We start from the raw sequence: 24,931 nt of genomic DNA, 5'->3' as shown, positions 1-24,931 counted from the left end.
CCACACGTCTTTAGTAGCACTCTTTTTGTCTTCTCCACATAACCACACGTCAGTAGCACTCTTTTTGTCTTCTCCACATAACCACATATTTCAGTAGTGGCACTCTTTTTGTCTTCTCCACATAACCACACGTCTTTAGTAGCACTCTTTTTGTCTTCTCCACATAACCACACATGTCAGTAGTGGCACTCTTTTTGTCTTCTCCACATAACCACACATGTCAGTAGTGGCGCTATTTTTGTCTTCTCCACATAACCACACGTCTTTAGTAGCACTCTTTTTGTCTTCTCCACATAACCACACATGTCAGTAGTGGCACTCTTTTTGTCTTCTTCACATAACCACACATGTCAGTAGTGGCACTCTTTTTGTCTTCTCCACATAACCACACATGTCAGTAGTGGCACTATTTTTGTCTTCTCCACATAACCACACATGTCAGTAGTAGCACTCTTTTTGTCTTCTCCACATAACCACACGTCTTTAGTAGCACTCTTTTTGTCTTCTCCACATAACCACACATGTCAGTAGTGACACTCTTTTTGTCTTCACCACATAACCACACATGTCAGTAGTAGCACTCTTTTTGTCTTCTCCACATAACCACACGTCTTTAGTAGCACTCTTTTTGTCTTCTCCACATAACCACACATGTCAGTAGTAGCACTCTTTTTATCTTCTCCACATAACCACACGTCTTTAGTAGCACTCTTTTTGTCTTCTCCACATAACCACACGTACATAGTGGCGCTCTTTTTGTCTTCTCCACATAACCACACATCAATAGTGGCGCTATTTTTGTCTTCTCCACATAACCACATGTCAGTAGTGGCACTATTTTTGTCTTCTCCACATAACCACACATGTCAGTAGTGGCACTCTTTTTGTCTTCTCCACATAACCACACGTCTTTAGTAGCACTCTTTTTGTCTTCTCCACATAACCACACATGTCAGTAGTGACACTCTTTTTGTCTTCACCACATAACCACACATGTCAGTAGTAGCACTCTTTTTGTCTTCTCCACATAACCACACGTCTTTAGTAGCACTCTTTTTGTCTTCTCCACATAACCACACATGTCAGTAGTAGCACTCTTTTTATCTTCTCCACATAACCACACGTCTTTAGTAGCACTCTTTTTGTCTTCTCCACATAACCACACGTACATAGTGGCGCTCTTTTTGTCTTCTCCACATAACCACACGTCTTTAGTGGAGCTCTTTTTGTCTTCTCCACATAACCACACGTCTTTAGTAGCACTCTTTTTGTCTTCTCCACATAACCACACATGTCAGTAGTGGCACTCTTTTTGTCTTCTCCACATAACCACACATGTCAGTAGTGGCACTATTTTTGTCTTCTTCACATAACCACACATGTCAGTAGTAGCACTCTTTTTGTCTTCTCCACATAACCACACGTCTTTAGTAGCACTCTTTTTGTCTTCTCCACATAACCACACATGTCAGTAGTGACACTCTTTTTGTCTTCACCACATAACCACACATGTCAGTAGTAGCACTCTTTTTGTCTTCTCCACATAACCACACGTCTTTAGTAGCACTCTTTTTGTCTTCTCCACATAACCACACATGTCAGTAGTAGCACTCTTTTTATCTTCTCCACATAACCACACGTCTTTAGTAGCACTCTTTTTGTCTTCTCCACATAACCACACGTACATAGTGGCGCTCTTTTTGTCTTCTCCACATAACCACACATCAATAGTGGCGCTATTTTTGTCTTCTCCACATAACCACATGTCAGTAGTGGCACTATTTTTGTCTTCTCCACATAACCACACATGTCAGTAGTGGCACTCTTTTTGTCTTCTCCACATAACCACACGTCTTTAGTAGCACTCTTTTTGTCTTCTCCACATAACCACACATGTCAGTAGTGACACTCTTTTTGTCTTCACCACATAACCACACATGTCAGTAGTAGCACTCTTTTTGTCTTCTCCACATAACCACACGTCTTTAGTAGCACTCTTTTTGTCTTCTCCACATAACCACACATGTCAGTAGTAGCACTCTTTTTATCTTCTCCACATAACCACACGTCTTTAGTAGCACTCTTTTTGTCTTCTCCACATAACCACACGTACATAGTGGCGCTCTTTTTGTCTTCTCCACATAACCACACGTCTTTAGTGGAGCTCTTTTTGTCTTCTCCACATAACCACACATGTTAGTAGTGGGTGCTCTTTTTGTCTTCTCTACATAACCACACGTCAGTAGTGGCACTATGTTTGTCCTTTAGAAGTCTAGTGTAAACGTACCAAAAAGAAGTTCTAGTCTTTCTAGCCTTAAAAAAGCTTTTCTCAGATTTTTGTACATTTGTAAGAAGAAGTTCTTCAATATTATTGTTACATCACATTTTTTCTAATTTTATTAAAAAGTCTGCTCAGAAATTATTTTATTATTACTGCAAAAACTTTATGAATTTTAATAGACAATATATCCTTGTAACACCCCTTTGAAAAATAAATAAACAACCTTTCTGGGATTTTAAAACTAGTTACCCAGGTAAAATTTTAATAATATTTTTATTCTTATCTATGGGGGTCTATTAAATTAAATTAATTAATGTTATTGTTTTACTAATCACAAATAATATTTACAAGCACATTCTGTGTAATACTTTTTGTTGTGATCCCCCTTGACAGTCATGTAGGCTAGAAACACATATCTTAATGCAAGGTCAGATTACACTGTTAGCCTACTTAAATAGGCCTTAGTGAAATATATTACTACATCTATAGTCAGTCTTTGAGAATCAGGATAAACAAGGGCAAATTTTGATAGGAATAAAATAAAGTTATTGTACACAAATCTGATAGCTGCAAGATTTATCATTTTGTTAAATTGTGCAATATGGATTGAAGTGATAAAGGGAAATCTTATGTAAAAACTGCCTTTAGATTTTCTTCAATTTTTTTTTAGCCAAAGTTCTAGATAAATGATCTAGGATAATGTTCTTGGATAAATCTTTCCCTAACTGATTGAACATTATTTCAGAGTGTTTATTTTTATATTTTAATTTGTTCTTTATTACAATCTGTGTGACAGCCTTGGGATCTTATTTACTGCAATTACAAGCATTTGGTTGACACAAGTGTCAGTGGCAGTTGTTTAATGAAGATGATAACATCAAAATTCATTTAATATTTAATTTTATTATGGGTTGTGTTGGGAAAATATGAGAGTAGGATCTATGCAAATATTAAGTTTTATAATTTGTGCGCTATCCCTAAAATAAAAAAGGAAATGTAAAATTATGCTTACCTTGTCGTACAAATGTTTGATTGACATCTAGAAGAATATCACAGCCTTCAACAATCATGCGTTCAATAGCCAGATTTTTTCTAATGTTCTCTGTTTCACTGACTTCGTCATGCATGACCTACACACAAAAGTTTACAATGTAAAATACATCTATAAAGATATAGATAGATCAAGGTTAATGACTTTATTTCCTTAAACGTCAAAGTCTGCAAATTATTAGTATTATTTTCCTCATTTAGCCTATCTAGTACTTTCACAAAGAATTACACTGATAAATTAGTCATTTAACCAAGAACATAATAATGACATTTAGATAATAAATAAAATAAATATATTTCACTACATGGATAACTATGAGGTACAGTTTAAATAGGTGGTGAGAACTGTAGTAATGATTTGACAACTATGGAATCCCCAGAGTATAAATATAATAGTGCAAACTCAAACAATTGTTGTCATCTGAGCAAATGTTGAACTTACCCTTGACAGTTCTTCAAGTTTACTTTTGGCAAACTCCAGACTTTCTCTTTCAACATGATCATGGGGAGTGTGGGCTAAAAGCTCATGCAATGTAATTATGTACCGAGGAATCTGAAACAAATTTTAAAAAAAACCAAGAGACATTAATACATTTAACTTAAAACTAAACAAACTTAAGCAAAAGATTACATTCTAACAGTTAGGTAGGAATATATGATTAACTTTTTACAACCCATGCTCATTAAGAAAGTTTAAATTGTTAGTTGTAGACAATGTAGTTCTCAATCCTTCTGGAGCTATCATGTTTTGGTCAAGTGTCTTTCTGGAAAATATTTGCTGTTTGATTTTTTCCCCATACACTTGGAGGATGGTTTCAAACAGTAGCTCCAATAAGTAAATTATTTTCCCAGAAAAAGAAAGTCATATAAATTCCACAGAAATGTGGTTAATTATATAAAGTGACACCTGATGCATAGGATAGGTCAGAAAAGTTTCCAGTGTCCGTCCTTCACATGCTGGTTTCTCCTCATATCTCTTTAATAAATTGTTGAACTCAAATTTCTGTTTGTACTCTGCCAGCACTTGTAAGCTGTAATGATGATTGCGAACATACTCTTGGTAGATGCTCAACATTGGTAGCAACATGTCAAAAAGGTCACCTGAGGGAGAGATAAACAACTTTGTGTTAAACTGTTGACAAACTAGGCACTTTATGGTAAGATATTACTGAAATAATTTTAAATTGACATAGAATAGAATGTAATAGGTAAATTGCCTTGAATGAGATCGTGTAAAGGAGAGTAATAAAAATAACTAGCAAATCTTTAAAATCCACTTTCTGAGTAATTTGCCTTGTCTGTTTTTTTTTTATAAATTATTATTTAAATTCTGAATATTTTTTACAAACCAGTTTACAATTTCAAGCAATTATAAAGAACATAATCATTCTATTAGGTATTAGTCAATAAAAAGGGATTCATCAAGCTTACAGCAAACCTTAATAACTAAACTAATTTTATTTTATTTGACTTCAGTTTTTTTACACAAATATAATTTAACATGAAAATTCATGTTTATCAACCTGTTGTTGGTGGTAAAAAAACAATTTGCAAAACACAGAATTATTTTAGTTCAGCAGGAAAAATTGTATCTAATAACCAAGCCAAATTTTAAAAACAAATGCTTATCACAACATTCTAAAGTTAACAAAAATAAATTCATGGGTTATTTCCCATGCATTAAGCTTTTTCACAAACTTCATTTTGTTGTTGATTTATTTCAATCAGCCTTTATTGATGTGACTATTTTGAAGAGTTTCTAAATTATTCAACCACCAGGTCACATAAACAGGTGAACTCTACTTCAGTAGCCCTATGGTTCTATACTTTACTTTTAAAAATGTGCAATGAGGGTACTTATCAATGTTTGTTTTGCAATTAAATTTCAAAAACTGTCAGGTAAAATTATCTTTAGGGTAATCTTAGCAATTTTGAACCAAGGTAAAATAGACTCTGGTCCAAACCATGTTAAGGTGGATGCCAAACACAAGCTGGCACTGCAGGACAAATGAGTAATCTTTTAAGTTACAACAGGGTGAGCCAACTCATTTCCTGAAAGATTTAAGTTGGTTTCAGCAACACCTGTCCTTTGGTGTGCCCACAGTAAATACCACACTTTCTACATAACAGCACTTTGAACTGATATGGTCTAGAATCTGGCCCTATAGAATAAGCAGCTTACTGAGTCTAAGACCACTGCCAACACTGTGCTGTGAGAACCTCCAGTGTTAAAGTTTAGAACAGAGAAGAAGAACCAGAATGACATTTATAGTTATATTTTAATATGATTATAAAAAAATTTCTAACCTAAGACTAATGTTGGCCAATTTTCAAGCCGTGCTGTGAGTCCCTTTAAGAAAATTTGATGAAGAAACAACAAAGTTTCGCTGTCAAATAAAAGAGATTACACAGAATTAGAATTAATCTTTAAATCAATTTTATGTTAATTAAAAAAAATTTCAAGAAGCAAGATTTTTTTTTAAATTAATTTTATTAAAATTTTTTCTACACAGACCTGTTGAGAAATATGGAATTGACATCTTCATGGCTAATAGGAGGTTTCTTTGAGCTAGCAGCCATCCTTAGAGGTCTTAGGAAGCATGTTACCAGACAGGATAGTTGCCTGTTATACTCTTCCTCACACTCAACCATGCTGAAAAATAAAGAGATAATTTACCTTGAAAAAAATTTAAAAAACAAAATTTTGATCATAGTATACTGAAATTCAAAGTCAACAAAAGAAGAAATCAAGAGGTGTTTTTTTTTTAAAAATCTGAATAAGAACATACCTAAAAACAATACTGTTTCTCTTGCGCATACTTTCTGCATGTGGTGATCTTATATATAACTCTACAATTTGTTTCCACCTTCTTCTGCATAACCATCCTCTGAAAAAGCTTTGTACCTATGTAAAAGAGATGGGAAGAAAGCGCACCAGTGCATTGTTTCTATGCTAAAAAATAGTAATGTTGCTAAGAAATAAAATAAAGATTAATAAACATATAATACTAATATACATACAGTGAATTGTAATGTGAATGTTCTTTGTTTTATAGAATTGAATTATATATAATAGTTTAAAATTTCCTTTTGTTTTTATTTGAAAATAATATAAAGTAAAACATTTTATCTATGCTTTGTTAAAAGATTAATTGTTTAGGACAAGAATATTTGTTAAAATAATTTTAAAGACAATTCACAACTTGAATAAAACTTTACATTTTAAAATTAAAATGATTGAAGAATCAATCAAGATGCTGTATCAGTTTTTTCCAATAGTTTTGAATAGTGAATTCATTTGTATATATTAAATTACATCTTCATAAATATCACTTTCAGAAATATTTTACACCCTCCGCAATTAAGAATTGAAGCAGATCACTGCCAATATTTAGCTACCAAAAAGCTTCTATTTTTTTAATTTAATAAAATTTGGATTTATATTTCCAGAATTTTAATTTTTTTAAATAAAAAACTTTTTAAAAATTTACACTGAGTAATAAAAAAATCAAACAAATGCTATGCTTAAATCTAAAACAAGCATGCCCAGCTTAAAAAAAATGTTTTCCTTGCACAAAATTTAGCTTCAGTTCTAGATAAACATGCTAGTGTGCTACTTCATACTTCAAGTGATCAACTCAATAACTTAATAAATGAGCACAACTCTACATTCCTAAAAACCAACAAAATTATGTCAAGACATCTAAACAAGTACGCCAAAATATATGAACTATAGCTGGTTCTAACAAGTGAAACTGCTGAGTTGAACTGTTTAAATAATTAGAGAATCAAGTGATCTTAGCCATTTCTAACTAGTGGCACATTAATCTCATAATGATCATACGACCATTTGTTTGTGGAACTTTTTGAACAGAGCAGAACTTACACACTTTTTTTAATTAACTACTCAGCAGTGGGGATGTTTTAAAAATAATCCTCAAAAATCCTATTTCACTATGAAGAGAGGATAAAGCTTAATTTAAAAAAAAATGTTTTAAAATATTTATTTTTTTAAATTGTGTTGATTTCTGCTGCAAGAGTAAACAAATATGTTCAAAGAAAAAATTATAACATTTCCTTTTGAGTTTTAGGAAAATAATTGAAATTAGGTCATGCTTGTAAATATATTGCATTTATCCCCCCTTGCCTTCCAAAACACAAGAATTAAATGACAACAGCTATCTACTGGACAGTTAAAGTACAGGACCAGTACAGCACTTCTCAAACCATTCATAACAAAGAATGTCAACTCCTGGACAACAAGCCATAATCAAAAGGGGCTAATTCATTGCAGATCTATCAAAAGTAAAAAATAACAACTTATCACAAGTACAAGTGCACAAATATTGTGATATCTGTTTCTTAAAAGCTTTTAAGCAAACATTTGAGTTAAATAACCAAGTATTTTGTGCCAGCAAAATAACCAAGTATTGTGTGCCAGCAAAAATAGTTGACATGGACGACAAATTTAAATTCATTTGTAGGTAGAGCTTTATAATCTACAACAACTTTTCTTGTAAATGACATCAGTTGGGTTAATTTGTCACGGTCATAACACATTTGCCTAAGTCACGTTTTCATGTTTTGAGAAAACTGAAGAAATAGGAATAACTTTAGTATTACTTCTGCTATAACACTATGGTACAAGTTTTCTGATTGGTTCATGACTTAGGCGATTTGCCATATAATATAATAATGTGTAAACATTGTTTTTTAACTATTAGCTCAAAACCCCCAAAAATGACTTAGGCGAATGTGTTGTCTGTAAGAGCATCTGCTAAACCAGATTAAATTCCTACTGATTTGAACTAAAAAATTTTATCATAAAAAATGGTCTTTATTTTAAGAGGTTTCAGGGGGTAGTGATGACTTTTAAAAAATAATAACAGTACATATTAATATAATATTCACCATCCTAATCATTATTTTACAAATCTTAGGGTTGAGTATCGATAAGCCAACAGGAAAAAAAGAATAATCATAACAATCACAATACTTTTCTAAGATTATGGAACATAAATGCTGCTTAATAATCTAAACTACTTTTGATCATTTTGGTTAGCTAAGTAGTCTGACAGTTATTTTCTTCCAAAAGCACCTAAAGTCACATTTTATAAACATCACAAGACGAAGAATACATTTTGAATTATACTGTGACAAAACATACTTAAAACAATGTAAACACCAAAACAAAGAAGTTTACAAAAACTTGAGATATGAAACATAACCAACTTTCATTTACAAAATCAAGGCTATTTAGTGTAATTTCTATGTAGCATCCTCAGTAGAGATTTATACCATACTTTGGAACTGGTTTAATCGCAAGCACTGTTATAATTACATCACAGATATTTGTTTTCATTGGTAAACCTCTTGCATTTTAAGTATATTGGTTAAAAGAGTTGCATTCTTATTCATTTTCTTAGCATTTTGATCCCAAATATGTTGTTGTGTAAAGATTTAATTTGAAGTTTATCGATTCCTCAAGTTAAATGATAATTTTTGAGGCAAAGACAAGGAACTGATTTCATAATGATCACATATGGAATTCACCATAATTTTAAATGTTTTCAGACTATAGAAATAATTCAGAAATTCCTTCAGGTTTCTGCTTTGCACTTTTATACATTCTTGATATCACAGCTGGTTGATTGCAAAAAATAGCTCCAGATATGTTACTAGTTTAGAATTTTCTTGTATTTGATAAAACATGGTTTCACATGATGTCAAAACTGTACCAAAAGCAAAGTAATCCAAAAACTAAAACTATCAACAAGCGATTTCAATAAACTAGCAACAGCTCTCCTAAAGAGCTGATGAGCATCTAAATAAAAAAATTAAACAGTACAAACATAAAAGCAATGTTTTTCATAAGGTATACAAATATTTCAATTATTACAGTTCTGGTTTTTTAAAGACAAAATGGTAATTACAAATCTATGTTTATAGCAAAGATAACCTAATGACTTGAACAAAAGCAAATCTAGGTCATAATTAACCATTTCAAAATAAAGAACTTCAGCAATACAAATTTAATTTAATGATGCATTGGCAAAATTTTAATTTGAAAAGCAATTGTTTTTACAATTGTTTTTAGCAATCTAATAACAGATTTTTTAAAAATATATCTTACAACATTACTTGTTTTATGTTTAATCTCTAAGTGGGAAATTATCCAACAAATAAAACGAAAGCAATAGTAAGATAGTTAAATATGGATTTAGAATTTTCTATCTAATAACTAAAATAATAAATCTATAGAAGACATTCTCATTTTATGCACTGTAACACTAGAAACTCAACATAAACTGTGCTACAGACATAAAAATCACAAACATGGTGCTCTGAGAAAGAAAACCAAAGCTTGATCTACTAGTCAAAGGGTGACTTTATCAATGCAACAAATGGGATACAAAAGTGCAAAGAACAGCTCATTTAAGAGATTATTTTAATACAACAAAGAAATACTACTAAAAACATACACATCTAAAGAACAACCCTAACTTGCACATGAAACAGAACTCACCGATAAAAACTGGCAAGGGGAACAATAAACAAGATAAAATATCATATTAGATAGACTTGTCACACTTTTACAAGGCAAGGGGAAAGGGTCGCAAGTGCCTATTTAAAATTTTTAGCATGACATGAAATATGTAGCATATATGAACATATATTTGTTATCTCTTGCTGCAGATTTCTAAAATTTAAGACAATATTATCTTTTTGAAAGCAGTTTATTAGTAAGAAATATTGTAACTGCTGGCACAACAGGAACTTAATTTATAACAGTTTTTATTTTGTAATCAATTTCAATAAAGAAACTTTCCTAATTTTAAAAAGTACTACTCTATCAGCTTAAAGTTGTTTGTTGTAACTTAATTTTCAGTTAGTGATACCCCCAACTGAATGGCAACATTACAGAACGACAATTATGAGACTTTGGCTAAATGCTATTTATCAATTAGCTAGACTCCGACTGGATTACTATTTATTACAAATTACAGCTATGGGGGTAAAGCTAACTAAAAAGAAACTTCTTTGAATTTAGAGTTAACTAGCTCTATAACTAACCAAGATTGATCTATCTGAGATGTTTATATCTAGATACTACTATACAGTGATCTTACATGACAAATGTTTGCATAACATTAAAACAAGCACATTTCTAGATGGTGTATTGGGAAACTAATAATAATTAGTGATTAACATAAAACAATGACAACTTGCTCTACTCTCCAAACTACAAATTTACACTATCACTAGCTCCAGTTTTAAACCGGTATATTAATATTATATCATCATTAAAAATTACTTATAGGGACAACATTAATTTAGCTAAATAAACTATCAAAACGTTAACATTTTGAGCATATTTGTTTTTGTGGAATTTTTAATATGTATCAACAATTAAATTGAAGCATATTTGATATTATTAGCCATATTGATCTATTTTTATAAATATTGCTCAGAAACTAATGATACCACTGTTTTTTAACGTAATTCAATGTATTATATTGACCAAACATATTCTTTTTAAAATGGATTTATACAGTCACTTGTTAATTTATTATTAAATGAACACCAATGATTTTTTGAAATATAATTCAATGATCATCATATCCAACTTATTTTTTTTAAATTGGTTTATAAGGCCACTTGTTAATAATTAATTTAATTAATAGTAGAATCTAGATCTAGATGAATTCATTTAGAATTGTGGTAATCAGTGTTTCTTCCAGACTTTTTTCTCCAGGGGGGGGGGGGGGGGGGGGCCACGTAATTTTCAGGGGGGGGGGTCAACATTTTTTTTGGGGGGGGGGGGGGCAGACACTAGTAAAAGTGTATGTTTACTATAGAGATCTATATATCTAAATTCCATCTCGTTCTGGGGGGGGGGGGGGAGGCGGTAGACTTTCTTAGGGGGGGACTGAAGAGATGCCTTGAAGAATAGGCTTTTTGATGAGAATTACAGAATGATTTTTTTATTAAAAATGTATTAATAATAGCTAGAATACTAGTAAACTAAGCTAATTTAGCATATTTTAACTTTCTGTGCAAAGTCATTATTACTGAAAAAAATTCCAAAGTCAGGTCAGCCTGTGGCACCCTCCACTGAACTTGAAAGAAGGAAAAAAAACTTGACCTGTGACCTTCATTAAAATAGAATTTACTTATGTTTCTTTTTAACTATTAGTAAACATGTGCTTAATATTACCCAATACGTAATAAAAATTTGACAATTAATTTTAATTACTGTTGTAAAGTGAGATAAACAGCTTAATAAACACGTGTTTTCTTGAGGGGGTGTGACCCGGGTGTGGCACATCGCATGTAACTTTTTATTTCTGTGTTTTATGACTATTTGTTCACAATCAGCATGCTATGCTTTTAAAATTGATAAAGGGTAAGTATACCAAGCTACAAAACCTAAAATCTAACTAATAATTCATACTTTCAGTTTAAAAAATAATAAAAACGATTATCAATGAAGAAAGCGTAAACATTCTATTTTTAGGTGTGACATAAAAAAACAGTCATAAACCTAGCCAAATGATTGGATTCTTGCGCGGCACACATTTTCCCGCGCCTCGTGTTCACCAAAAAAGATTATAATAAAATGGCATTATTACTTGCACGGACCACATCTCATTCCGACCATAAGTTATTACCAGTTAATTGTAATGTGTGTAAAATTGATACTTTCAAGTTTCATATACACATAGTTTGGTTTATTATACACGGGGTATTTTAGAGTTATTTGATTCGAAAGATGAGAATTATATAGAGCTACTTTCACTAAGGCGCCGCTTGCGAGACAAACAAAGAAATTAGGCCAAAAGTAGATCCGACAATTCTTAATTAATAGACTTAAATAGAAACGGATAGTTCCGATTTCTAAAATTAACGATGGCTTCGTAATCATTAGTTTTATCCCTCTACCCATTAGTGAAAGCGAAACTGGTCGCCATTTTTGGTAAGCGCATGAGCCGTGAGATGGCTTCAAAACAACAAACCCGGAAGCTGTGAATCGAACGGCCTACCTTGAAGAAACTCTGGTGGTAATTTAATTAAATCTCATTTTTATTACATATAAAGTAGATCTAGATTCTAGATTATTTTCTAGAGTCTAGTACCGTAGCCGTAAAGTCTTAAAGTTAGCCCTGCAGCATTTTTATATCTAGAATCTTATTTTTTTCTAGATCTAGATTGATTCTAGATCTAGACCCTAGCTAGATCTAGATCTAGATCTAGTTATTCTAGAGTATTCTAGACTCTAGATCTGGATTTATCCTAGACTATTTTCCTAGACCTAGATTTTCAAACAGCCTTTATTTATATTATAAGATCTAGATCTAGATCTAAATCTAGTTCTAGATCTAGATCTTGTTTCAACTCTAAAAGTAAGCCTATTATTACTAGATCTAGATCTAGATTCTAAATCTAGATTCTAGATCTATTCAGTTATTATACTAAGATCTATTTGGGGACTTCGTCTGCTGCTGAAAAGGAGCTGGCCAGTTTTCACAAAGATTTTATTTTAACTATAGAATTGATCTTTTAATACTATTAGATTTTTTAGTTAAAAATAATTATTTAGAAAATAGTTCACGACTAACTCAGCGTTAAAGTGTGTGTATATTTTTATTTTGTCTTTTCTTTAAATTTGTCAACTAGTCTAAAAATGTATAGGTCTAGATTCTAGATCTAGATCCAGATCTATATTAAAATAAAGTTATCGTGCTAAATTTTTCTTGTAGCCTATTTCAAAATACGACATATATTTTATGACTCATCCGACACGATGTATCCGTTTTCAGTTCTATTTTAGATGGTGTTTATCGAACGGATGTCTCCGGTAAAAGTAAATGTTCATTTGTTTTGAGCGCTTGTATGGATGTATATTTAGGAGATGACGTTATTTTCCTTCATCCAACTCCAATTTATCCAAGTCCAATTTCAGTCTTTGGTTATTTCCTTTATAGGCTTTTTTTTCTTCTTTAAAATCTTTGTTACCGATACTTTTATTGTTATTATTAAAAGCAAAATTGCCGTTAATACAGAAACATTTTAAGCATGTGTTTTCACACATTTTTCTTCAATTTCTAAGTTTAAGTTTAACATGTGAATCTTAGTGAAAACTATATCCACTGGACTCCAAAATTTTTGTGTCTACTTTTCCATGTACAAAAGTCTCATCATTAACCTGTTGTTTTTTTTTTATTGTTCTTGTCATAGACAAATAAGTATGTAGGCTAAAGAAAATATCCTATGACACTGCAAAACAATTAGTGAAAAGGTAGTGGCACTGGCACATGGGCATTTGAAATAAGCATCTAGGCCTAACTAATCTAAGGAGTAAATATATATTCTGTCCGATTATTCATGGAAAATAAATCAGAAATTTATTTTAACAGTAAAATTGATTTCACCGTGAAAAAATCTGGCCATTAATATTTCTGGCACTAGGCCTAGTTTACTCAAAAACTGATAGGTTCGGCTAGCCTGGCATAACTACTACCTCCTAGTGATGGCAATAATTTTGATAACAAATTTTATCAACATTTTTGCAAAGCAGAAAAAAGGCTCTAGCGTAAAAACTCAAGCATATTTTTAATACATGTAACTTCTATTACTAAATTAAGAGACAGACATGTATTAAATTCACTAATTTAATAACCTCATATATATATATATATATATATATATATATATATATATATATATATATATATATATATATATATAGCTTATATGTGATACCTTAAAATACTGCATAATGTGCAACTGTCCAGTGTGTCTAACACTAAAATATTTTTTTTTTTTATCCTTGCCACTGTGTGCAACAGGTAAAAAGCTTCCTATATTACCATTTTTGTGTGACTGCGTGGCGCGTTGATAATATTTAATTGTGTGGCTTTCTGGGAAAGGCAGGCAGCATTTCATCCATAGGCTTTGTATTGGGGACATAGGTGGATCGATTTTCTTAAAAAATAATCATATGATGAGGTTGCATGCAACACCTTGTATCTATTTCAGCTACGTGGAAAACATTTGGATAACATTTTTGTCATTATTTCATGCATTGTATTTTTTCCCCCAATGGACTTTTTTTTTTTAGTTTCGGGAAATCATTGTGAAAGCTTATCTCCCCTGAAGCTGCTAAATTTCTAATTTTTCCATTTATTTAATGAATTCATTTTGCCATCAAAACTTAGTATTGCCTGCCTTCCACTGAAGTGGGTGGACAACAACAACAACTAAGGAACAGGAGCTAAGGCAGGCAGAAGTAGGAAATGAAAGACCCACTGAAACTGCAACCTTTTTTATTTTCTTCAGATCGTCGGTTTCTTCATCGGATTTGCAGTGGTTACCGTAAACCTCTTTTTTAAACTTTTGGAGCTGAAAAATACAGTGGTTACCGTAAACATCTTTTTTTAACTTTTGAAGCTGAAAAATAGAAGTACATTCATTCACATGCACTACTAAAATATCATATCTAAGTAGAATATGAAAATTTAAAAAATAACAATAATAAAAATATAAGTTTTATTTAATGAATTTTCTGAGAAATAGGCCTATGCCTTAAACCGCAAAGATTTCTACAATTAACAACAATATTACCCTCTTAATATACTGGTAAAATTAAACCGAAATGTAATAAATATTGCGATGATCATAATAAAATTAAAGTGATTGAAATGACAGCTATGTGAGTAAAATACTTTGTATAAACAACAGTCAATGAAATAACGTTTTTAAGAAATGCAATTTTTTTAAAATCTGCAATCCCGCAGTGAATGGCGTAGTTTTAAATGGCTTCTTCGTACAATATCTGTTGCATGAATTTAGATAGGCCGACCCATCCACGCAAGTTTGTGTAGCACATAATTAGGACACCAGAGTTTTTCTAATAGAATAAAAGCCGCCGATACTTCGGATAATTATTATTATTATGGTGCTTTACTGGCCATATACTTCCTTGTGTTATTACAAGAAATCCATTATTTCCGTAGAGAAATGACACAGGTTACCATCACGTATATTCTACAATAGCTACATGCAATCACCTACGACTGGAATATATACTTTAATCAGTGTCCGCCCCATCCCTCACCAGAACTTTAAAAAAATTTAAAGTGTGCCCCACTCCCCCCCCCCATACTTTCTCTCCCCCACCCTAGTGAAAAATGTCTGAAAGAAACACTGCCACCAAGCGTAAACTATCCTATGTATTTGTTCAATACGTGAAGTGGGGATAAATTGAAGGTGAACTGCATTAAGGAAGAGTATGAGTTCGTTTAGAACAAACGCATGTATCTATTCAAAATTATAAGTCTAGCCTATATTAAAAAAATGAAAAGCCAGTTCCCAAAATGTCGTTTAAAATAGCGTACATGCAACTATACAATTGTTATTTGCAGCTTTTTAATCAAAATCTTGTGATACTTTAGCCGAAACCCCGATGTCAAGTGATGTAGGCCTTTGCTCTCAGTTCTATTCTAGCCAATGGCTAATCTTTCAACGTCACAGTACCACGTGACCACGTTCCAATCCAGGGCTGACGTTTCATCACGCGCTCCAGTCTGTCTAGGAGTCACAGCTACAAATGTTGGACTGTCTGGGAGTCACAGCTATAAATGTTGGACTGTCCAGGAGTCACAGTTACAAATGTTGGGTTAGGACTGTCTGGGAGTCACAGCTACAAATGTTGGGTTAGGACTGTCTAGGAGTCACAGCTACAAATGTTGGACTGTCTGGGAGTCACAGCTACAAATGTTGGGTTAGGACTGTCTGGGAGTCACAGCTACAAGTGTTGGTTTAGGAATGTATGGGAGTCACAGCTACAAATGTTGGTTTAGGACTGTCTGGGAGTCACAGCTACAAATGTTGGACTGTCCGGGAGTCACAGCTACAAATGTTGGACTGTCCGGGAGTCACAGCTACAAATGTTGGACTGTCTTGGAGTCACAGCTACAAATGTTGGACTGTCCGGGAGTCACAGCTACAAATGTTGGACTGTCCGGGAGTCACAGCTACAAATGTTGGACTGTCTTGGAGTCACAGCTACAAATGTTGGACTGTCTGCGAGTCACAGCTACAAACGTTGGACTGTCTGAGAGTCGCAGCTACAAATGTTGGACTGTCTTGGAGTCACAGCTGCAAATGTTGGGTTAGGACTGTCTGGGAGTCACAGCTACAAATGTTGGTTTAGGACTGTCCGGGAGTCACAGCTACAAATGTTGGGTTAGGACTGGGAGTCACAGCTACAAACGTTGGACTTTCTGGGAGTCACAGCTACAAATGTTGGACTGTCTGTGAGTCACAGCTACAAATGTTGGGTTAGGACTGGGAGTCACAGCTACAAATGTTGGACTGTCTGGGAGTCACAGCTATAAATGTTGGACTGTCCAGGAGTCACAGTTACAAATGTTGGGTTAGGACTGTCTGGGAGTCACAGCTACAAATGTTGGGTTAGGACTGTCTAGGAGTCACAGCTACAAATGTTGGACTGTCTGGGAGTCACAGCCACAAATGTTGGGTTAGGACTGTCTGGGAGTCACAGCTACAAGTGTTGGGGTTAGGACTGTCTGGGAGTCACAGCTACAAATGTTGGTTTAGGAATGTATGGGAGTCACAGCTACAAATGTTGGTTTAGGACTGTCTGGGAGTCACAGCTACAAATGTTGGACTGTCCGGGAGTCACAGCTACAAATGTTGGACTGTCCGGGAGTCACAGCTACAAATGTTGGACTGTCTTGGAGTCACAGCTACAAATGATGGACTGTCTGCGAGTCACAGCTACAAACGTTGGACTGTCTGAGAGTCACAGCTACAAATGTTGGGTTAGGACTGTCTGGGAGTCACAGCTACAAATGTTGGACTGTCCGGGAGTCACAGCTACAAATGTTGGACTGTCTTGGAGTCACAGCTACAAATGTTGGGTTAGGACTGTCTGGGAGTCACAGCTACAAATGTTGGTTTAGGACTGTCCGGGAGTCACAGCTACAAATGTTGGGTTAGGACTGTCTGGGAGTCACAGCTACAAATGTTGGGTTAGGACTGTCTGGGAGTCACAGCTACAAATGTTGGACTGTCTTGGAGTCACAGCTACAAATGTTGGGTTAGGACTGTCTTGGAGTCACAGCTACAAATGTTGGGTTAGGACTGTCTGGGAGTCACAGCTACAAATGTTGGATTAGGACTGTCCGGGAGTCACAGCTACAAATGTTGGGTTAGGACTGTCTGGGAGTCACAGCTACAAATGTTGGGTTAGGACTGTCTGGGAGTCACAGCTACAAATGTTGGTTTAGGACTGTCTGGGAGTCACAGCTACAAATGTTGGTTTAGGACTGTCCGGGAGTCACAGCTACAAATGTTGGGTTAGGACTGTCTGGGAGTCACAGCTACAAATGTTGGGTTAGGACTGTCTGGGAGTCACAGCTACAAATGTTGGTTTAGGACTGTCTGGGAGTCACAGCTACAAATGTTGGGTTAGGACTGTCTGGGAGTCACAGCTACAAATGTTGGGTTAGGACTGTCTGGGAGTCACAGCTACAAATGTTGGAAGCTGTACGGAGTTTGGAGCTGTTGGTTCTTGCAACAATGGAAGCTGTTAGTCTCCAAAAGCATAGCGCTACCAGTGCGTGTGTTTATTATGCCAGGCATCAAACAGGCAGATAATGAAGAAGGGATATGTTAGCACTGGGAGAATGGAAATCTTGCAGATGTGCCCGATTCGGCCATTCTCCGCCTTTGTTACGCGGAGTTTTTCCCCCTGATTATTTCGGTATTGATTTCCTTAGCGCGGTAACGCCATTTCTATTGTTGGCGCTTCTATTACCATATATAGATGTCACTTGTAGAACCATTTTTTTGACATTTGTAGCTTCGAGTTGTAGACATTTAAACGTAAAATAATGTGTGATGTGCAAGAGAGGGGGGGGGGTGGAGAGAATCAAAGAATTTATAAGAATTATTTAGACATTTTTACAGACTACGTGTTTACCATGTACACAATATTTGTTTTAATTTCTAGAAGCATTACAAATTATTTGAAACACCAATTCCCCCCTCCCCCACCCCCACCCCTTCCTTTTCACCCCCCAGCGTTGGTTGTCCTGTCCCGCTTTCTGTACACGTGGTTGTTGTCACACCGCGTCACGCCTTTGATGCCGATAAAGATACGGCGCCGATAAGATCAAATCGGATATTGTTTCAATTTACTCGAGGGGACGGGAGGGATCGCCACGTGATTAAATCGATATTTCCTTCAGTTATAGCAATCTGTTCCCACTTTTTATGGACACCTTTTGCATCGTTCAGTGCTGGAGTTAACACTATGTCCACATTTTTGGCACTATATCTATTACCATTTTTGGCACTATATCTGTTAACACTTTGGACGCTATATCTGTTAACAATTTTGGCACTATATCTGTTAACACTTTGGACGCTATATCTGTTAATACTTTAGGCGCTATATCTGTTAACACTTTGGACGCTATATTTGTTAACACTTTGGGCGATATATCTGTTAATACTTTAGGCGCTATATCGGTTAATACTTTTTAGGCGATATTTCTGTTAATACTTTGGGCGATATATCTGTTAATACTTTAGGCACTATATTCATACGACGCTGTTTGATACCAAACCTAATGATTGTTTAGCTTTTCCTTTGATAAAATTTATTGAAGTAACGGAATGATTGAGTAAACTAAAACTTAATTCTCAAGACATTAACAAAAATATGTAACTAGCATAGTATCCTCACTCGCTCGTACGAAATATGCTGTGTGAATCAACATGATGTTGAATCGAGCGTTTGTGTAGATATGTTTTCTGTGTAACTTCATATAACAGCGTATCATAGCATATATGGGCTTTCTGTGTAACTTCACATAACAGCGTTTGATAGCATAAATGGGCTTTCTGTGTAACTTCACATAACAGCGTTTCATAGCATAAATGGGCTTTCTGTGTAACTTCATATAACAGCGTTTCATAGCATATATGGGAATCACAGGGCAGTTCAGTCGTGTGTTAGTTTTGTCGTGGAGCACTTGAGCGAGGGACAGTTCGATCAAGGCAGGAGGTACACTTTCAATGCAAGGAACTAAACCCTTGACTTTCTGTATGACCAGTGCACTTTCTACCACTAGACCACGCTAAGTACAGCATCCATACGCTAGTACCCTAATCCTTACACTACCACAACACTCCGTAACTATCGACTATCCTACCATTAATCCCAACCACAGCATCTAAACCAAACGACCAACCATACCGTCAACTTTAGCACAGCAGCTAAACCAAACGACCAACCATACCGTCAACTTTAGCACAGCATCTAAACCAAACGACCAACCATACCGTCAACTTTAGCACAGCATCTAAACCAAACGACCAACCATACCGTCAACTTTAGCACAGCATCTAAACCAAACGACCAACCATACCGTCAACTTTAGCACAGCATCTAAACCAAACGACCAACCATACCGTCAACTTTAGCACAGCATCTAAACCAAACGACCAACCATACCGTCAACTTTAGCACAGCATCTAAACCAAACGACCAACCATACCGTCAACTTTAGCACAGCAGCTAAACCAAACGACCAACCATACCGTCAGCTGTAGTACGTCAGCTAAACCAAACGACCAACCATACCGCCAACTTTAGCACATCATCTAAACCAAACGACCAACCTCATCTTTGAGTTTCTTGACCTCGCATGCAAGTTCCTCCGTCTGCTGTACGTAGTGCCACTTGGCCTGACGCTCGCTGTCCAGAATCTGCAGAAGATGCAGGTGTTTCTGTTCCAGCTCTTCTTTCTGCTCCAGCACTTTGCTGTAGCTAAAATAGAAATATTCCATACAGATAGTTGATACGTGCATAATTAATGGAAAACTTGGCATAAACCAAATGACAAACTTGGCATAAACTAAATGACAAAATTGGCATAAACTAAATGACAAGCTTGGCATAAACTTAATGACAAACTTGACATAAACTAAATGACAAACTTGGCATTAACTGAATGACAAACTTGGAATAAACTAAATGACAAACTAGGTATAAACTAAATGATACACTTGGCATTAACTAAATGACAAACTTGGCATAAACTAAATGACAAACTTGGCATTAACTAAATGACAAACTTGGCATAAACTAAATGACAAGTTTCTCATTAAAATAAATAACAAATTTGTCATACAATAAATGCTAAACTTGTCACATAATAAATGGAAATATTGTAAATAATCTATACTGAACCCTTAACAAGCTATTAACTGAAGTTAATTTAAATAAGAAAGCTAAAATGTGCTGGAATGTCATTGCTACTTAATCCACATCAAGGGTACTAGATTCTTGATCAGCGTGATTTTAATGAGGCATCGATGATGGATCAGTGATGAGTGGTGCCAGCAGGGATGAATGGCCTGATCAGTTTTTACGGCCGGTGTGTGCTAATGCCCCCCCCCCACCACCACCACGACAGTGCTCCTCCCACCCATTCTATCGTCATGCAACCCCCCCCCCCCTTTCCCCCTACACACTGCATGTTGCAAGGTCGATAGCAATCCCCCACCCCTCTATGATTAAAAAAAGCAAATTTTCCGATCAGATCTAACAATCAATTTGGTAGGTGAAGTAGAGTTCATATGTTTCTTAGAGTTGTTGTGGTTAGCATTAAGGGAACCCGCTTTTACTTTCCCTAACGTGAGTCAGGTACCTACTAGAGCTGGGTGGACATAGGAACGTCATGCAATCTCGAGTGTGTGCCCCCCCCCCCCCCACCACCACCACCGAGATCCGAGCTCTAGACCTCCATGCTAACAGTTAAGCGCCGTCCCAACATAGTGCCAATTAAAACATCTTCATCCACATCCTGATCACTGATGAAAAATCACACAAAACACCCATCCCAGCCCACTCTCACCACATGTATTTGATAGACCCCATCAACTATTTGAGTACCCCAACCAACTGCACGTGATGCGGATCCCCATCGCCTTCGTGCTATGAACCCCCCCCCCCCCCCCCCACCTTCCGTCCATCACCTGATTTCAATGCAAAGACCCCCGTCCCCCACCCCCACCTTTATCGCGTATCTCACTCACATATCCCCATTAGACCCCTGTACATTAGACCCCTGTACTCCCGTCTGATATCCTAGCTGGGGTTGCATATCAAACATGACATAAAAGCTGACATTTAACATAGCTTTAATTAACTTATGCTATCAAATTACCCAATCCTTTTACACCACTTTGAGGAGACTTCTTTAATGTAATTTTAACATTACATCCTGGCATGCTGCAATATTTCACAACGCTATCGTGTTGGGCAGTACAAGAACCAACAATATGGATCACACCACGGACTATTACCTGGCTCTTTTGATGGCGTCAATCCAAGCGTTGCATTCAACTTCCGACTCGCTTCTCAAATCATACTGCCGTTGGCCTTCTATTTTGTATGTAATGGTGAACGCATACTGGAATAAACGAAAGAAATAACTTTTATTACAATAGTTAGAAATCTTTTTTTTTAACTTTTAAAGTATGATTGATTCAAATAAATAAATTAAAATAGCATGAAGATGACAGATGTATTCGATAACTTAAAAAAAAAAATATCGAATCAAGTAATTCGGTTGTTGTGGGCGTACATTTTGCCATCATGTATCCACTTCTTTTTAGATATCGCGAGACATTTAAGATTTTCTATAATCAGTTCGAAACATGTTCAAAAACTGCATGTCTCGAGAAAAATAGCATATAGATCTACCTCCTAAACTCTAAACTTTACATGTTGGCAGTGTTTGATTTAACTAAGTATCTAATCAGCTGAATAAAATGGAACATTATAAACGTGATAAAGAAACAGAAATAAATGTCAGATTAAACAACAGCATAAAAGATATTTCAATGGATTTTATTTGCTATTGAAATATATTTCATAAATGTTTGTAAGTAATGAATAAAATAGCAATTCTAAAGATTACCAACTACATCTATTTTAGTTTATTCTTGACAAGCAGATTTTCTAATGTGGGTTTTAAACGTCAAATTGATTGATTAACATGGACTGAGCTGTTTCCTGTCGTCATGGTGTTTCAGTCTGTCCGGATACAGTTGCCTCACATTGGCTCTCCGGAAACACGTTGTCTAGCACTGACTAACCTGTCTGGCACTGTCCGGATAGAACCTGTCTGGCACTGTCCGGATAGAACCTGTCTGGCACTGACCGGATAGAACCTGTCTGGCACTGACCGGATAGAACCTGTCTGGCACTGTCCGGATAGAACCTGTCTAGCACTGTCCGGACATGACATAACCAACACCAGTGGACACAGGTCAAACTGACCGCAGCGACTTTTTTTCAGTTCATTCTTGGAGCTTCAGAGTTGAACTTAAAGCTGGACACTTTACACACCAATCAACTCTGCCTTAATTGCTTGGATTAAAACGACACGCTAATTGCTTAGATAACAACGACACGCTTATCAATGCATATACTAGTATCTGCCCGGCAAAGTATACAGTATCTCGGCACTTATCACCGCGTATATTACCCAGACACACATAATAGCTTCACGGTTCGTACGCGTACAATAGCCATCGATCCGCTTGGGTGAATTATTCATCCCCCACCCCGGGGCAAGGGTCTCAATAATGCAAGCGGCACGGTACAAACACAAACCTCGGGCGAGCTACCTAAGGCCACACTCGACGGCACGGCCGTTACGCGAAATAACCGACTTGCGAAATAACGGCTCGACAAAATGACTGGCTGGCGAAATGACTTGGAAACAAAAAGCTGAAATCTTGCAAGGATCATCAAATATTCATGGTCTGGGGACTTGACACAAGCCAGAGAAGAAGTCTAATAGTCAATGATTGCGGTCAGCTTTTACATCATGAAAACCAGGGTCTAATAATCAATGATTGCGGTCCATTTTTAAATCATTAAAGCTAAAAGGTCTAATAGTCAATGATTGCGGTCAGCTTTTACATCATGAAAACCAGGAGTCTAATAATCAATGATTGCGGTCCATTTTTAAATCATTAAAACTAAAAGGTCTAATAGTCAATGGTTGTGATCAATATGATGGTTGATAAGTGTGGTTATGCTAGATTAATTAACATCAGTTTAAAAATTATAATAATTGCCTTTAACGGCATAAATAGCTTTAAGTAATCACAAACATACTAATTTGTTAATCACGCGAAGTACAAAAAAAAAAAAAACATACACAAAACATCCACATAAAAAAAATCTATAAGTAAGTAACTTTAACAAAAGACCAAGGGAATAGAAATCGAGAGACCAAGATCAAGAAGGGTCAAGGTACCAAGAGTCTCAAAAGACTAAAATATCAAACGACCAAAAGTCAACTAGTCAATAGACCAAGTCAACAGACCAAGTCAATAGACCAAGTCAAAAGACCAAGTCAATAGACCAAGTCAAGTGACCAAGTCAAGTGACCAACTCTGAAGACCCAAGAGATGATTAGACGAGAGACTACGGGTCAAGAGACCATATACCATCCCCAAGTTTTCACCAAACACAACTTGATCCTACAATAGCCCTACACTTTGTGTATGCCAAACACAAGTCCATCAATAATTCAAAAGGGAAAGTTGGTATGGCCAAATGCTACCAATCAAGGCTTCACTTTATATGGAGATCGGATGATGTCCAATGATGTTGGTTTGGAAAAATGCTTCAATTTAAGGTTTGAATTACTGAGGATGTCAAATGATTTCAGCTGATGTCGAATGATGTTGGTACGGCGAAGGTCACGAATCAAGGCTTCACTTGCTTTGGGTGTCAAATGATGTCAGAATGATGTCAAATGATGTCAGAATGATGTCAAATGATGTCAAATAATGCCAGAATTATGTCAAATGATGCCAGAATGATGTCAGAAATGATAGCAGAATGATGTCAGAATTATGTCAAATGATGGCCGAATGATGTCAGAATGATGTCAAATGATGTCAGAATTATGTCAAATGATGGCTGAATGATGTCAGAATGATGTCAAATGATGTCAGTATGATGTCAGAATTATGTCAAATGATGTCAGAATTATGTCAAATGATGTCAGAATTATGTCAAATGATGTCAAATGATGTCAGAGTAATGTCAGAATGATGTCAAATGATGTCGGTATGGCGAGATTCCATGAATGAATGACGCTCAAAATCCGACATAAACAAAGATGTGTGGTATATGGTCGTTAAACTGTATCAGCCCTTAGAACTTGCTTGGTCCTGCAGGTGTTATAACATACATTTGTGAAATATTTAATTTCTAATTTCAAATGTAAACCTTTAGATTCTCCCGACCCCAAAGTGTGAGGTTTATTAAGGAGAAGTTATGTACAGAGCCAAGTTTTTGGTTCGTGGGAACAATTAAATATAAAATTATCTGCTCCTCATTTGTCTTAACGTCTACGTTAATGCCATTGAAAATAACATTAAAATAATTTGCCCATAAGGTTAAAACACTAAATTGAGTCATTTTAAAATATTTGATATTTCAGTGTCTAACTAAAGTAAAGCAACTGGTCTTCT

The 24,931-nt window shown here is 35.4% G+C and overlaps 1 protein-coding gene across 8 annotated transcripts in view; it reads right to left on the bottom strand.

Moving 5' to 3' along the window:
• LOC131936102 (ras-specific guanine nucleotide-releasing factor 2) overlaps nt 1–24,931 on the bottom strand; it is a 95,776-nt gene that overhangs the window by 49,855 nt on the left and 20,990 nt on the right. For 6 of the 8 annotated variants that reach the window (XM_059292969.1, XM_059292972.1, XM_059292973.1 and 3 more), the window contains exons 2-10: nt 21,737–21,843; nt 20,048–20,195; nt 14,642–14,734; nt 6,121–6,236; nt 5,847–5,984; nt 5,639–5,718; nt 4,239–4,432; nt 3,774–3,884; nt 3,294–3,411 (exon numbers count right to left, since the gene is read on the bottom strand). In XM_059292969.1, the coding sequence (XP_059148952.1) occupies nt 3,294–3,411; nt 3,774–3,884; nt 4,239–4,432; nt 5,639–5,718; nt 5,847–5,984; nt 6,121–6,236; nt 14,642–14,734; nt 20,048–20,195; nt 21,737–21,843 (1,105 nt within the window). Of the gene's footprint in view, nt 1–3,293; nt 3,412–3,773; nt 3,885–4,238; nt 4,433–5,638; nt 5,719–5,846; nt 5,985–6,120; nt 6,237–12,468; nt 12,492–14,641; nt 14,735–20,047; nt 20,196–21,736; nt 21,844–24,931 lie in introns of those variants that run through there. The other 2 variants (XM_059292970.1, XM_059292974.1) reach the window with 2 other exon arrangements.

The sequence above is a fragment of the Physella acuta genome, unplaced genomic scaffold, assembly GCF_028476545.2.
Source record: "Physella acuta isolate Inbredline_101_S28 unplaced genomic scaffold, ASM2847654v3 ptg000168l, whole genome shotgun sequence".
Lineage (NCBI taxonomy): Eukaryota > Metazoa > Mollusca > Gastropoda > Physidae > Physella > Physella acuta.
This window is presented reverse-complemented; position numbering and strand designations above follow the sequence as displayed.